The sequence below is a fragment of the Drosophila eugracilis genome, unplaced genomic scaffold (genome assembly GCF_018153835.1).
Source record: "Drosophila eugracilis isolate 14026-0451.02 unplaced genomic scaffold, ASM1815383v1 contig_2088, whole genome shotgun sequence".
In the NCBI taxonomy this organism is placed as follows: Eukaryota; Metazoa; Arthropoda; class Insecta; order Diptera; family Drosophilidae; genus Drosophila; species Drosophila eugracilis.
The window spans coordinates 1,925,777-1,940,193 of record NW_024572964.1 but is presented as its reverse complement, the minus strand read 5'-3'; the positions used below and the strand labels follow the sequence as shown (position 1 = coordinate 1,940,193).

General features: G+C 44.4%; 4 protein-coding genes across 5 annotated transcripts; 2 read left to right on the top strand and 2 right to left on the bottom strand.

Annotated features, from left to right (window-relative positions):
• The first annotated feature begins 211 nt into the window (after positions 1-211).
• Positions 212-4,967, top strand: LOC108114045 (FACT complex subunit spt16). Of its 2 annotated transcripts, XM_017224796.2 has the most exons (9): positions 212-423; positions 629-892; positions 956-1,255; positions 1,321-2,498; positions 2,557-3,423; positions 3,482-3,744; positions 3,809-3,962; positions 4,058-4,174; positions 4,639-4,967. In XM_017224796.2, the coding sequence occupies exons 1-9, from the start codon at positions 355-357 to the stop codon at positions 4,793-4,795; spliced, it is 3,369 nt and encodes a 1,122-aa protein (XP_017080285.1). In that variant the 5' UTR covers positions 212-354; the 3' UTR covers positions 4,796-4,967. The 2 variants fall into 2 exon arrangements, with proteins under 2 accessions (XP_017080285.1, XP_017080294.1); XM_017224805.2 differs by lacking the exon at positions 4,058-4,174 and having other exon boundaries at positions 213-423.
• A 19-nt stretch (positions 4,968-4,986) lies between these two features.
• LOC108114059 (coiled-coil domain-containing protein 181) lies at positions 4,987-6,595 on the bottom strand. Its single transcript, XM_017224816.2, is given in 2 exon segments — positions 4,987-6,389; positions 6,448-6,595. Coding segments are annotated over 2 exon segments (1,470 nt in total). The 5' UTR covers positions 6,515-6,595.
• Positions 6,596-7,941: 1,346 nt separating this feature from the next.
• Positions 7,942-11,144, bottom strand: LOC108114091 (transmembrane protein 134). The gene is made up of 2 exons (XM_017224848.2): positions 10,671-11,144; positions 7,942-9,486 (listed from the first exon to the last, which is right to left on the bottom strand). Exons 1-2 carry the CDS (start codon positions 10,829-10,831, stop codon positions 9,135-9,137), a joined length of 513 nt encoding a protein of 170 aa, XP_017080337.1. The 5' UTR covers positions 10,832-11,144; the 3' UTR covers positions 7,942-9,134.
• A 323-nt stretch (positions 11,145-11,467) lies between these two features.
• Positions 11,468-13,717, top strand: LOC108114142 (HBS1-like protein). Its single transcript, XM_017224928.2, has one exon. It carries the CDS (start codon positions 11,582-11,584, stop codon positions 13,586-13,588), a length of 2,007 nt encoding a protein of 668 aa, XP_017080417.1. The 5' UTR covers positions 11,468-11,581; the 3' UTR covers positions 13,589-13,717.
• Positions 13,718-14,417: the final 700 nt, after the last annotated feature.

Genomic DNA, 14,417 nt, shown 5'->3' with positions numbered 1-14,417 from the left:
GTCTTTCTTTGAAATCTCTAAAAAATCTGTTCGAATTGTAATACTTAACAACAGACGGAACTATGAAAATTTGGCGGTTAAATTGAATTCAGTTTTGGAAATGCGCCCTTACTTTTAGTGCTGTGTAATCCCCGAAATGGATTGTCAAACAAGGTTGCTTTGCTTATTCAATCAGCTATCGACACATCGATATTCGCATTCCACCTCTAGCTCACGCTGACGCTGATTCTTCTTCTTCATCTCGTCGCGCCGCGCAATTTTTTCATCCGGCGGAATTTGCAAATGCAATTTTAATTTAAAAGCGCAGTTTAATACGTGCGGTACCGCAATTATTTTCATAGAGTCGACAGCAAAATGTCGAGCTTTGTGCTGGACAAGGAGGCGTTTGTACGCCGCGTAAAGCGCCTATACACGGAATGGAAGGTGAGTCCGTCCGCCGGTCGGCAATCTCCGGCTTTTGTGCCTGCAGGAGCCCCGGCAAGCATGTGGAGTCTCTACTTGGGGACAGAGATAGTGGGGCATTAGTAAATGTGGTGAAATTAAGTACATATAGACCACGAAATCTTACTCCATTAGGCGGGAAAAATGCTTTGGACCAAAGTGATCTCAATTTCTTTGTTTTCTAAAGGCACCCAGCATCGGACACGATGATGCCCTCAGCAATCTGGACTGCATTATGAGCGTCGTCGGTGTCGAGGAGGATGTGCTTTACTCTAAGTCCATGGCACTGCAGCTCTGGCTTCTGGGCTACGAGCTGACGGACACCATCTCCGTGTTTGCCTCAGATGCCATATACTTCCTCACCAGCAAAAAGAAAATAGAGTTTCTGAAACAAACACAAAACATTACGGAAGAGGGATTTCCGGAGGTTAAGCTCCTAGTGAGGGATCGGGTGAGTGGCAAGGCATCCTTCAGCTCAAAACTCTTCTAATCTCTCTTATTAATCCATCAAAAGACGGACAAAGATCAGGGAAACTTTGAGAAACTCATCAAAGCACTGCAAAACTCCAAAAAGGGCAAACGACTGGGCGTCTTTACCAAGGATGCATATCCTGGAGAATTCAGCGAGGCCTGGAAAAAATCCCTAACGGCCTCCAAGTTTGAACATGTAGACATCAGCACTATAATAGCCTACCTTATGTGCCCCAAAGATGAGTCGGAGATCAACAATATCCGCAAGGCATCGCTAGTGTCCATGGAAATTTTCAACAAGTATTTGAAAGATGAGATAATGGATATTATCGATTCGGATAGGGTGAGTTTGGGCTATAGTTATATTGTCTGGCATCTCCCTATTCAAGTATAACATTAAACCCACAGAAAGTCAAGCACAACAAGCTCTCTGATGGCTGCGAGTCGGCCATCGGTGAGAAGAAGTACACCAGTGGTCTGGATCCTAGACTTCTCGACATGGCCTATCCACCGATCATTCAATCGGGAGGAGCTTACAGTCTGAAGTTTTCCGCTGTGGCGGATAAGAATCCTCTACATTTCGGCGTGATCGTTTGCTCTCTGGGAGCCCGATATAAGTCGTACTGCTCAAATATTTCTCGAACCTTCCTGGTTAATCCCACCGAAGCTATGCAGGAGAACTACACATTTTTGGTGAGTGTGCAGGAGGAGATCCTCAAGCTACTGGTACCGGGCACCAAATTGTGCGAGGTCTACGAAAAGACGCTTGACTACGTCAAGAAGGAGAAACCCAGTATGGTGGATAACTTGCCCAAGAGCTTCGGCTTCGCTATGGGATTGGAATTCCGGGAGAACTCCATTGTCATTGGGCCCAAATGCCAGGCTTTACTTAAGAAAAATATGGTCTTTAATCTTCATGTGGGCATCTCGAATTTGACCAATCCCGATGCCACCGACAAAGAGGGTAAAAACTATGCTCTCTTTATTGGGGACACTGTCCTTGTTGGCGAGCAATCCCCAGCCACTTTGATGACTCCGTCCAAGAAGAAGATAAAGAACGTAGGCATCTTCATCAAGGACGACAGTGACGAAGAGGATGTAGATGACAAAAAGACCACCAAGGAAGATCAAGGAACCGAGATTCTGGGGCGAAGCAAGCGGAATGCGGTGCTAGAGTCGAAGCTTCGAAACGAGATCAACACGGAGGAGAAGCGCAAGGAGCACCAGCGCGAGCTGGCCCAACAGCTGAACGAGCGGGCTAAAGATCGTCTGGCCAAGCAGGGTAATTCCAAGGAGGTGGAGAAAGTCCGCAAGAATACAGTCTCCTACAAGTCTATTAGCCAAATGCCACGCGAGCCAGAGGTCAAGGACCTAAAACTTTACGTGGACAAGAAGTATGAGACCGTCATTATGCCTGTATTCGGTATCCAGGTGCCGTTCCACATATCGACCATTAAGAACATCTCGCAGTCGGTGGAAGGCGAGTACACGTACTTGCGAATCAACTTCTTCCATCCCGGTGCCACGATGGGTCGCAACGAAGGTGGACTATATCCTCAGCCAGAGGCCACGTTCGTCAAAGAAGTGTGAGTATTATCTTTTGTCCCCAGTAACTAAAAACTAAAAATAGCTTTCTATGTTCAGCACCTACCGCAGCTCCAATGTCAAAGAACACGGTGAAGTTGGCGCTCCATCTGCGAATCTGAACAACGCCTTCCGATTGATCAAGGAGGTGCAGAAGCGATTCAAGACCCGCGAGGCAGAGGAGCGCGAAAAAGAGGATCTTGTGAAGCAGGACACCCTAATTTTGTCCCAGAACAAGGGCAATCCCAAGCTGAAGGATCTTTACATTCGGCCCAACATAGTGACCAAACGCATGACGGGCAGTCTGGAGGCACACACTAACGGATTCCGCTACATCTCCGTACGCGGCGACAAAGTGGACATCCTGTACAACAACATCAAGAGCGCATTTTTCCAGCCCTGTGACGGCGAAATGATTATCCTTCTGCATTTCCATTTGAAGTACGCCATCATGTTTGGTAAGAAGAAACATGTGGACGTTCAGTTCTATACGGAGGTAGGAGAGATCACCACGGATCTGGGCAAGCACCAGCACATGCACGACCGCGACGATTTGGCTGCTGAGCAGGCAGAACGAGAGCTGCGCCACAAGCTAAAAACGGCCTTTAAGAGTTTCTGCGAGAAGGTGGAAACTATGACTAAATCGGTGGTGGAGTTCGACACACCGTTCCGTGAGTTGGGCTTCCCCGGAGCACCCTTCCGCAGCACGGTGACGCTGCAACCCACCTCGGGCTCCCTGGTCAATCTCACCGAATGGCCGCCATTCGTGATCACACTGGACGACGTGGAACTGGTACACTTTGAGCGCGTACAGTTCCATTTGCGCAATTTCGACATGATATTTGTGTTCAAGGAGTACAACAAAAAGGTGGCCATGGTGAACGCCATTCCCATGAACATGCTGGATCACGTCAAGGAATGGCTCAAGTAAGTTTATATATTTTGTATCTATAAATTGGGTTCTTACTATTGCGTATTCCTTTAGCTCCTGTGACATTCGTTATTCGGAGGGTGTACAGTCTCTAAACTGGCAAAAGATCATGAAGACCATCACAGACGATCCTGAGGGATTCTTCGATCAAGGCGGCTGGACTTTCTTGGACCCCGAATCGGGCAGTGAAGGCGAGAACGAAACCGCCGAGTCCGAGGAGGATGAGGCCTACAATCCCACAGATGCTGAATCAGATGATGAGTCGGACGAAGATTCCGAGTACTCAGAGGCATCAGAAGACAGCGAAGAAAGCGATGGTATAATGCTCTGGAAACCCGTGCATTACACAAGTTAATAATATGTTTTTATCAACATTCACAGAGGACCTTGGCTCTGATGAGGAATCCGGAAAGGACTGGTCCGATCTGGAGCGCGAGGCTGCCGAAGAAGACCGCAACCATGATTATGCCACCGACGACAAACCACGCAACGGGAAATTCGAGTCCAAGAAGCACGGCAAAAGTTCCAAGCACAGGTATGAGAACCGATCCGATCGACCACCGTAGACAAGATCTCCTTTGTTTTATCTATATCAATCGTTCTCCCCCATTTGAAACTATTTCAACACAGTCGCCGCGACCGTGAGGAGGCTCGATCGTCGTCGCACAGTAAAAAGCATAAGTCGAACTCTTCCTCCTCCTCTTCGCATTTAAAATCCTCCAGCTCCAAACATGCCAGCTCATCTAGGTTTGTTATCGAAAGCCCAAAACACCTAATACCCAACCATAAGGCTTAATGCAAGTGCTTTCCACATATCACACTCACACACAAAACAAATTCCCAACGATATCAAAATTTAATATAAGTCCCTTCACTGATTTCATTATAGAAAAATAGTTCAAGTAACTTGAGTTTTAGGAAGAAGACTTTCTTACTTCTTTTAGAGGAGAATTTCCAAAATTGTTTAGGTATTTCTGGTTTTGGTTTTTCAACTTTTATAATGATTCTAGTTTTTCTCTCCATTTGAATCGTTTTTGTTTTTCCAAATTATTTTTGATGATTTTTAGTTAAGGGTTTTATTTAGATTCTCCAAAATTTCAAACAATATAAACAAACATCACACTTCTGCTTGCTCAAAATTTTGTAACCGCAGTCCAAATTTGATGAAACCCTTTTTTAACACTATCCCAAACTCTTGTCTTATTTTAAAGCCCATCGAAATCGTCCAAGGACAAGTACCACAGCCGGGACAAGCATCATTCCTCCTCGTCGTCTGGACACAAGAGCAGCAGCAAGGACAAGGATCGCAAGCGCTCGCGGGACGACAGCCGCGACAACGGTCACAAGTCGAAGAAGTCGCGTCATTGAAGAGAGTTGTTTCAAGTCTTTGAGCCACTCCGTTCGTAATTTAACTTTCCTGTTATCATTGTCTATCTGTTAAAAGACCCGCCCTCTCCGATCCCGAACCACTCATTTTTTCACGCTTCAAAAGTTGTATTACAAATTAAATATAATACGATACATTTATGTAATAAACTAATGTAAGATCTACATTACTACTACTTGTTCCAGCTTCCGAGCAGGTGTCGATAGGCGTGTACCTCCTCTTCTCCGCTGTCTCGTCGACGCCTTCGACGTCCTCCGCGCTGCTCTGGCTCCTGGTGGAGGTGCTGGTGAGCTTTTGGATGCTGGCGGGGACTTCCTGCGGCTGCCACGCTGCCTCGCCTTTTGTGGGCATCAAACATGTTGCGGGTTTTGTTGATTGGATAGCGCATCTTATTTTTGAGCCAGGTGGTGAAAGCCCGCTCATTGTCCTGCATCTTCTTCAACTCCTGCTCGTTGCGGTTGATTGTTTGCTCCATGGAGAAGCGCTGTTTTCGTCTTAGCTGTTGATCCCGGCGCTGAAGTTGCTGGGCGGTCAAACCATATTCCGACATGTAACCCGTATACCTGGGTAACTTCCCTTGTATCGAATGACGGTGCTCGCAGCAGATCTTGTAATTCATTCGGATGGAAGGAGATGTCGTAGAAGCCGATGCAGAGGATGGAGTGGGCGTGGGCTTGGGACGGCGCCGAAAGCTAAAACTGCGCGAAGTGAAAAAGGTCTTGGAAGTGGCCTTGGGGCACGTGGTGCAGGATCCCTTGACTTCCTCGGGTTCCTCCTCCTTCTTGTAGTAAATGCTCTGCTCGTTGAGCTCAAAGTCATCTGGAATATAGCTGGCCACAATAACGGAAAGGTCATCCTCCTCGTCGGGTTCAGCTGGAGCAGCCACAGGTGCTGGCAGTGGAACTTCACTTTCGGCACCCGTCAGTCTGTCGATGGTTGCCTGCTGCTTGGGATCTAAAGTTTTATAAAGATTCTTATAGGCATCCCTCAGCTTCTGGCGAGCCTCATTCAAGGTGCGTTCCTCCTCCTCACAGTCGGATTCAGTTAGGAGATTGGTCAGGCTCTTCTGGTCGGAGTCATCCTGGTCAAAGGTGCTCTGCCTCAGTTGGAGGGAAGCGGGAATGGAGGAATCCTTTGCTGGAGAATCATCATCTAGATCTGCTTCATCCACTCCAGAGAAATCGTCTTCATCATCTATGGGAACGCTTTCCTGCACAACAGGCTCTTGTGGTACTTCACTCAAGTCTAGAATTTCTTCGCATATCTCCTCCTCTGCTTCGGGTTCCTCGTCAGGAGGGGGTACTTCTACCACCTTGGTCACTTCTGGCGCTGCTTGTTCCTCCTCTGCAATGGGCTTTAGCTTCAGCTGCGTCAACTGCTGCAGCAGCTCATCCGGCGGACTTGGACTCAGATCCTTCTGCTGCTCTGTGGGCTCGTAATCCTCCAGATTCAAGGCGAATTTTACCTTGGTCACCTTACCGCTACCATTCGAACCCTCATCATCCGGCGCAAAGAGCTCCTTGTTGGCTTCCTAGATCCTGTCCACAATGTTGTACTCGTTGACCGGTTTCAGGACTGCGGAATAATCCATGAGTAGGGACATGTTCCTGTCGACATACAGGCAACGACTTACAATAGACCTCGCAGTCCTCGTCCGACTCTGGCTCGCGCTCGCCCATCTCTGCCAGCTGCGGGCACATCGATTGGCTTCGAGTGCCGGGATATTTTTAGACCCTCAGCTTTTCGCACTGCGATTTACGACGATTCACCAGCGGGAAACTTCGCCAAAACTTTCCATTTCGTGTCGAGCAGCTTTTCCGCACCCATCCAAATCTAATGAACTTGGATGTGCACTCCAGACATTAGCGGCACCACTCCGTTCCCTTGTGGTTATGGCCTGCCATCCTGGTTTCAATGGCGCCCGTTGCCAGGCCACTCCGATGTCCTGTGTTTGATCGATGCCTGGGTGACAAATTGTCTCTCCGAAAAAGCAGAGGCGGGGTAAGCGATTGAAAAGCTACAAGTTTGGAGGTACCTAGGAGGGGTTCAAGATTACATTTGTCGTAGTTGCTAACGCAGTTTTCAAATTCTTTTAAAATATATTCACAGTAAAATTATATACTCGTACAAGATAAGGTAAAAGGTGTGAAAAGATAAAACAATAAGTACAGGTACAAGCCCCCAAATGGTATCCACCTCTGCCAGGGTACTGGGACCTTTAAGGGGGTGAATCAACAAACATTGTTTGGAGTTTAATTTTCATGCACTTTATTCCATTTCCACACTTACTTCACTAAGCACATTTAAAGCTTAATCATCAACGGTCGAACCGAGGCAAAACAAATCGGTTCGGATCAAATCGAATCGAATCGAGTGGAGTCGAGGCAACAATTATTTAAATTCAATTCAAATAAGTTCAAAGCTACAAAAATAATCGATTCGGGGAGGCGCACAACACCAATATAATTAAACCTATTAGAGCCGTCGTTAACTTCGTATATTGAGCAAGTATCTATCCTATTCCATTGCCGATTTGATTGTTTCTAACATTTCACTTCATCTCATTTGCATTGCCATTAGCCATTAGCCGCAGGCAATCGAATCCATTAAACCAAGAGGAGTTCGGGATTGGTTAAGAGCTGGAGCTGGTCGACAGTGCGTTTCGTGGCTGTAGGACAAAGGCTAAGTGCCTCTATAATTGCAAGGTTATCGAAAAGTAATAGAGTAAGGTCAGCTTGAAACGACACAAAGACTAATCGTAAGTCACTCATTAAAAAATAACAACATATAAAAAAGATTAACATGAATCATTTATAGAATTATTCCGGCTGGTATAATTTAATTCCTATCTTAGTCTCGAAACGCACTATGGAGTTGTTGGGAATGAAATTGATAATGATGGAGTCTGATACAGTTCAATGGGCATGCCGCAAAAGAAAGATAAATTTTATCGCCCAACTTAAGCTGCGTTAAGGAATGAAATCAATTCCCACCAAAATGCTAAATATAAAAATAAAAGCCATTAATCACGTTCAAAAACCATAAAGAATTGATAATCACATCATATTAAGATTGGGACACAGGCAATGGCATTCGAAATCCCCTTTAATAAAAACAAACGAAAATGTTCAAAAATAATATGTTTAATTTGAATAAAAACCAACATTCAGTGGGAAAATACATACAAAAGTCACAAAGTTACAGCTACAAATTAGGTTTTATGTAAATTTTGAAAAAAAGAATCGTCCTGTATTAGCCATAAATCGTATTTATAAGTTTTTTAAGTAAATTTATTGTTTGATTTTTTAGTTTTTTGCGTGTAATAATTATTTTTGTTTTAATACAACCATATTCAGCATTTCTTAAAAAAGAAATTATACGACATTAACAACTAAACGGCAGATGAGGTGAGTGATTAGTTTTTAGAAATGTGAATGACTGTGTGAGATGTAATTTCATTAAAGGACGGGGTAAAGGTCAGCGGAAAAGAGTCGCGTCATTACTATAGCTATAAAAGAACGTATTGCAATATCGGCGCATCGTCTTACATCACTAGTAGCTTGGTATTATCATGGTTTGCTCGAGAAGTCCCTCGTTGCAATTGATTAGGTTTAAAGTTTAAACATAATCATAATTCGACGTTGACTAAAGTCTAGATCTAGTTCTTTAAGGCGCATCCCTGGACAGACGCTCACTAATCAAATACATAGATTCGTGGGTGTACGGTTGTTGTTAATCTTTTTTTTTTTAGTTTTAGTTTTTGTTTTTGTTTCTTGAGTGTTGGTTTTGAAAATCTTAAAACATTTTCGTACGCTTGCCAGCGTATTTGGTGCAATTAAATTTCAATAAATTACAATTACAATTTATATATAGTATACGTTATAACTCTAGCGCTTCCTCAACATGTTAGCATCATATACAAAGTCTTTCGTTTGTTTTTTCTCTTTTGTTTAAGTAAATTTCGAGTGTACGTATGAATGTTTTGCACTTTTTGGGGTCGGGATCAGGGTATACAAAACACTTTATCGAGTACATAAATAGAAAATATTGTAAAATATATAATCTATATATTGCTAAATTTCGATTCGGGTTTCAGGGGGGATTTGTCTAAACGAAATTTTTGCAGCTAAACACAAAAAGTACGTTACACAAACCGAGTTTCGGGTTAATTAGAATTACGATATAGAAAATAAATTGTTTATACAAATATAAACAAACATATAGATTTATATTATATAGACGGGGATCTCCCACTCCCCTCCCTCGCTATCTTGCTCTATCTGTCCTTGGATCAACCAGTTGAACTGCCCAGGTGTCCGTTTATGTGAACAGCGGCAGGTGATAGAAGTCGAACCCTCGATATCCTTTGGCTGCCAGCCAGATGTACACGACGTGGTAGGCCCCAGGTATGAAGCAGATGAGTCCGGCCACAAAGAACACGACTCCCTGCGACGTGTTCTGCGGATCGGCGATGGCGAAAGTGCCCATCACAAAGAGGCCCGTGCCCACGACAAGGAGCGTGAAGGCGGCCAGCACGGTGCGCCAGTTTTCACGCACTTTTGGGTGCCGCCAGCAGTATGTGTTAGTCTCCTCCGTGGGTAGGTTGCCATACTCCTGGATTAGCGAGTCGCTGTCCCTGGAGGTTGTGTCCTCGGCATACTTGTTGTAGCCCCTGGGGAGACAGAAGATGGTCAGTTAGTTAAAGGGAAAAGCGTTTAATAGCCTTGCGAGTTGTACAATTAAAGCCGGTTTTGACTGACGATTTTGACCCACTTATTTCAAGATGGTCTTAGCTTGAGCAAAGGGTTTTTGCAGAATTTATATTCATGTTGTTTATTTATGTTGTATAACTATCTGTAAGTGCCTACAGTTTATTGGATAAATAAAGCAGATCATTAAGATTGATAAAATAAATATGCATAAGCTGACTAAAGATAAACCAAACCTCAATAAAAGTTCATCATATATTTGAATAAGTTAATCAGCATTTTGATGATAAATTTCTCGTGTTTTTTGACGACTTAACAGATCATCTTTCTTCTTTAAAACAGGTTTTGAGGCTTATCGCAGTACTATGATGATTTTCCTAGATTGAATCATATTCAACCAAGATAAAAGCCTAAATGCCCTGAACAAAATCATGAACTTGTGCGGTATCCAAAGCCTCGCCAGCCAAGTAGGCTTTCACGTTTTGCAAAATATGGACTTTAGGACCCTTATCAACTATTTGAGGGGTTATCGCGGGGTTGGATTGCCGCCAAAAACGAGACGCAATCAATTTTGCGTTTACCACTCGATTATATTGGCAAGAGAAGCCCGACAAGTGCAAACGGCGATGAGCTTGTGGCTGGTTTTGGCTTGCTGCTGGGCTTGCTAACTGGTTCCAGCTGACCGCAGGCGAAGGCCACCTCCTCCTCGCCCCTTGATCCCATCTAGAGACGCCGCAGACCCTTATGACGAAATTTATGCGCAATGATTTTTACAATTGAATGCCAAATTAGGCTGGACGTCTGCATTTATAATCCCCATAATTACAAGTCGTTTCTGTAGTTGCGACACGCCATGCATGGCTAATGGAATAGCAAGATGGTAGAGTATCCATCACGCACGCGCCGCTCGGCTAGCCTATTCAGGTGCTTCCGGCGGGAATAAGGAAGTGGGAACCGCATAGAACACCAGATGCACAGCTGGCAAAGTGTGTACGAAGTGTAATATAAACACAATAATAACCGGAATCACAGTCACAATGGGAATGAAACTCCTTGTTTGGCACAAAGCTGTGAAAATGGTGCCAATAATCGGTGCCCACGCAAGCAAATCAAAGACCTGTTTGCACCAGAAAACTATCCCACTCACTTGGGATCCTGAATCCGGATCGAGACGTCTTCGGTGGAGCGACCTTGCTTGCCTCTCATGGGCGTGGATATTACGGTGGACCCATAAACACGTATCGCCTCGTCGGTCTCTTCCTCGAAGGCGTCATGAATAGAGAAGCCCCTGGCCCCGTTGTTGTACATGTTTTCTGGGTTGGGTTCTGGTTCCCGAACTTCTGTTTTTCCTGCCCGTTGTTTAATAATAAACGACTGTGTACGAGATTCGTTTTTGGTTTGCCAACGTTGGCTCGCCTCGCATTTGCACGCGGAAATCGGGGGATATGCGGCTCCGATTTAATGCTGCCCCGCATACATGGTCGCGCACTCCGTAATCGCAATGTTTTGCACTTTTTTCCGCAGCCCCTAACTGTTGCAAAAGTGTTTTTCTTTTCACATTAAAACGCGACACAAAAGACAAATGTTCAGAGCAGACTCGAAGTGTGACCGTTTCGCGAGGGTGGATTAATGACGTGCGGGGGTGTTTTTTAGCCTGCTTACACTATTTTTTCCAATAACAAGGTATTCAAATAGGACCGCATCTGTAGCAACATTAGGTTATTCGCATTACATTGACTTTCATAACTATAATAATATTAAGGTAAAATTAATATAAAAGTAAACTTTTGCTTTGAACTTAGCCGATTTAAAATGAAAGCCCTTAACAACAAGTATTAATAATTAAATACTTTATAGTAATGTATTCATTATTTATGTAGAGTGGCTCATAATTAAATACCGATACCTACAAAAAATCGAATAGTCCGTATATAAAATAACATTAAAAATACCAAACACTCTAAAAGACAGTCACACCTGCACGCACCTCTATTACTTTTGATGAAATTCTGACCCTTTTCGAATATTGTGAAATAAAGAAAACAAAAAGTCCTCAAAATGTCGCGTCACCGGATAGTGCGCACCATGGACTACAACGATGAGTACGATGGGTACGACGACATCTACGGGCACTCGGTAGATGATGATCACTGCATCTCGCCTACAGATGCACAACAGTGGCTCTATGACCGTGCCCGTGGCCAACAGAGCATCTCAGGATTCATAAGCAAGAACAAAAACATAGAGGAGGAAGCTGACGAGGAGGAGGCAGAGGATGCCGCCTTTGAGAAGGCACGCCGCGACTCTGAGAGTTTCCAGATGCCGCAGCTTGACGAGATCGAACAGGCCAAGCTTAGCTCATGCGTGGACGAAGTACGTAGCGTGGTGGGCGATTCCGTCTCTGAGCGCCGCATCGTGGAAACCTCCATGAAGCTTGACTACGATATGCAGAAAATCCTGGACGAAATCCTCAACGAAGAGACCAAGAAGTCTGAGAAGCCAGCAGCGAATCGGATGAAGGTGCCCGCTGTTCCGGTGCTGCCCAAATCCTCCAGCAAAACGGCGCCAACACCTCCGCCAAAGATAAGCGGTAAGGAGCCCCGCAGAGGCTTCGAAATAGCCTCACCAAAGATACCCTCATCGCCTGTGGTCTCGGGCAGAAATACTCCCGTCGACACTGCCGCCGATGACGTTTCCCGCAGCTCAGCTTCCCTCTTCAAGGTGTCCAAAGAGCAGGCATTGCGCAACGCCCGCCAGCTATACGAAAAAGAACGTGCAGACCAAAAAAGCCACATACATATGATTGTCATAGGTCACGTGGATGCCGGGAAGAGCACGTTAATGGGCCATCTTTTGTATGACACTGGAAACGTTTCGCAGCGCGTTATGCATAAGCACGAGCAAGAGTCCAAAAAGATTGGCAAGCAAAGCTTTATGTACGCCTGGGTTCTAGACGAGACGGGCGAGGAACGGTCCCGCGGAATTACCATGGACGTGGGTCAGTCACGTATTGAAACGAAGACAAAGATCGTTACGCTACTGGATGCTCCGGGTCACAAGGACTTCATTCCAAACATGATATCTGGTGCCACTCAGGCAGATGTTGCTCTCCTGGTTGTAGATGCTACGAGAGGGGAGTTTGAATCCGGTTTTGAACTAGGGGGACAGACGAGGGAACATGCAATCCTTGTGAGATCCCTAGGTGTTAACCAATTAGGAGTGGTCATCAACAAACTGGACACTGTTGGTTGGTCACAAGAGCGCTTCGCGGAGATTGTATCCAAGCTGAAGTCCTTTCTCAAACAGGCGGGCTTCAAGGAGTCCGATGTGAGTTTTACGCCCTGCTCCGGACTAACCGGCGAGAATCTCACCAAGAATGCCCAGGAATCCGCACTGACCAGCTGGTACACTGGTCCGCACCTGCTGGATGTTATAGAGAACTTCAAGATCCCTGAAAGAGCTATTGACAGACCGCTACGCATGTCAGTCTCGGATATTTACAAGGGAACTGGCTCAGGATTTTGTATCTCTGGACGAGTGGAAACTGGAGTGCTCTGCCTGAACGATAAGGTTCTAGTGGGAGCCAGCCGAGAGCAGGCGCAAGTCAAGTCCTTGGCCATGAACGATTTTCCTCAGACCAGTGTTTTCGCCGGCGATCAAGTCTCGGTGACCCTTCCCGCCTTGGATATCAACAACGTTACCGTGGGCTGCATTATATGCGATCCTCAGACGCCCATTCCGGTGACCACGCGTTTCCAAGCCCGCATCATTGTGTTCAATGTCAAGGTGCCTATTACCATGGGATTTCCCGTCCTACTGCACCACCAATCACTGATAGAGCCCGCCGTGGTCTGCAAGCTGACCGCCTCGATCCACAAGAGTACCGGAGAGGTGGTCAAGAAGAAGCCGCGCTGCTTGGGCAATAACTCCTGTGCCTTGGTAGAACTGGAGACAAGTAGACCGATTTGCATCGAGCGGTATGCGGACTTTAAGGAGCTGGGTCGCGTAATGCTGCGTGTGGCGGGTGTCACAATTGCCGCCGGAATGGTCACCAAGATCCGCTAAGGACCAAAGGACTAACGGCCATGCTGAATTTTATACGAAATTTTAGTTAGATATTAACTTTTGTTGTTTTGCTAAATATACATAGTTTATATGAATTGATTAAATCAAAAAGACGTTGAAGCAGTGGAATTGAATTGTATAATTTGTGTGTGACTAAGGGTGGGTGAATATAAATTATATATTTAAGTACTGTTCTTAACGATTTTTTTTTTTTTGTGTTTTATCATTAAATGAATAATTGCTAACAACTGTGAACAATGTTGTGAGTAAATGTTGTTTTTTATAAAATAAAAGTTTATAATGATAAAATTTTTCAGTTTATGTTTTGAATAACATGAAAATATGATTTGGTTGAATCACTTCTATATCTTGGAAACCAGAAGCAGAATAAGCAGAGCTATCACCGTTGATTCACGAATTTCTTACCATAGTAACGTTTTATATAGTAAAGGTATAGCGGATTCTTTACATAATTGTTCCTTATATTTTGAATAAGTTTTTTCAAAAAATATTTTTGTCCTACAAATGAAGTGTAAGTACATATAAGGCGTAAGTGATCATTCTAAAATATATGTATGTATATTTTCATAGATTTTAATTATTACTGAAGTTATTCAATGATATATGTATTTAATATTGTTTTTGCTTATTTAGTGAATATTGAATTTTGTTTTCCACTCCGTTTTCTTTTGTTGCGCATTTATAATTTAAAAGTAATTTACAAAAACGAAGGCATTCTTATTTTAAAATAAATTAAAGTCAGGGGTTCTTAAATTGAGCAAGCAACTAAATATTAACGTACTGTTTAAAGTGCGAGTGAAAATACGTT